Here is a 1,095-nt window from a genome sequence, read left to right as displayed (position 1 = left end):
TGCAGCTACAAAAATAAAACTGCATGAAGCACATCATCTTCTAGCAGTTTTCTTCATTCTCAGACTTCTAGTGGTTTTTTTTAACCTGGATGTTCCGGGCGGGATTCACTACACATCCTTTCTCCTTATAATGATCCAGAAGTCCTCTCCACAACACACTGCACCGCAGCAAGTTCTCATTACCTGTCAAAATAGCAGAATTATGGCACTGTAATTCAAGCATCAAATATAAAACTGTTGATAATTATAAAATACATATAAAAAAGGAGGTTTAGTGTTATTATAATAACATTTTATTAAAGAGGTCAAAAGATGCGATTTTAAGTTTTCCTTTCTCTTTGGAGTGTTACAAGCTGTTCGTGCATAGATAAGATCCCTAAAGTTGCAAAGACTAAAGTCTCAAACCCAAAGAGATTTTTTTGATAAAAGTTAAGACTGGTCCACGCCCTCCTAAAACACCTCGTTTAAACACGCCCCCACATTGCTGTAGTATTGTTGTTGCCGCCGCCGCCATGTCGTGAAGACGCTGTGTGTTTCGTTGTGAAAGCGAAACTACTGCGTTTGACCTTCTAAATGAGGACACAACTAGAAATCAGTGGTTAAGTTGTATTTACAACACTGTTCCAGAACACTTCAACCCAAATATTCAGATGTGTCCAGCGCATTTTACGGAGGACTGTTTCCTGAACCCGGAAGAGTTGTTTCTATAAAGTGGGGCAATTCCAACTTTGCAAGGACAGTCTGGCGCTTCTGACTCCCAGACTGCAAGTACGTATTTTATATTTAAAGAATTTGCCACTGACGATTCAAACGATTTTGAGCAGTGTAGAGTAGCACTTGTTGTTTGTCATTTCTCCGATCACAAATGCAGACATGGTTTTATGTTTACGCAGCGCGATACGCAACGCGATACACAACGCAACGCGTAAAAAGACAGTATAAGTCATTATAATCAGTAATTATGTCCCCACTGGATGCAAAAAATGCCTCGTTTATAATGGGTTTTAATGTTTATGAATCATCGCTCTGGCCTGACAGGGCATCATCACAATATGGTAAGGGACATAACATTTCCGTCACAGGCTTGAGGTATTC

General features: G+C 39.7%; 1 protein-coding gene across 1 annotated transcript in view; it reads right to left on the bottom strand.

Moving 5' to 3' along the window:
• Positions 1–16: 16 nt before the first annotated feature.
• The window catches only part of LOC107758192 (helicase with zinc finger domain 2-like), an 18,103-nt gene continuing 17,024 nt past the window's right edge, over positions 17–1,095 (bottom strand). Inside the window, exon 21 of the mRNA XM_016575865.1 lies at positions 17–183. Coding sequence (XP_016431351.1) covers positions 68–183 — 116 coding nt within the window. The 3' untranslated portion in view covers positions 17–67. The remainder of the gene's footprint in view (positions 184–1,095) is intronic.

This window comes from Sinocyclocheilus rhinocerous, unplaced genomic scaffold (genome assembly GCF_001515625.1).
Source record: "Sinocyclocheilus rhinocerous isolate Xijiao unplaced genomic scaffold, SAMN03320098_v1.1 scaffold203, whole genome shotgun sequence".
Classification (NCBI taxonomy): Eukaryota; Metazoa; Chordata; class Actinopteri; order Cypriniformes; family Cyprinidae; genus Sinocyclocheilus; species Sinocyclocheilus rhinocerous.
This window is presented reverse-complemented; position numbering and strand designations above follow the sequence as displayed.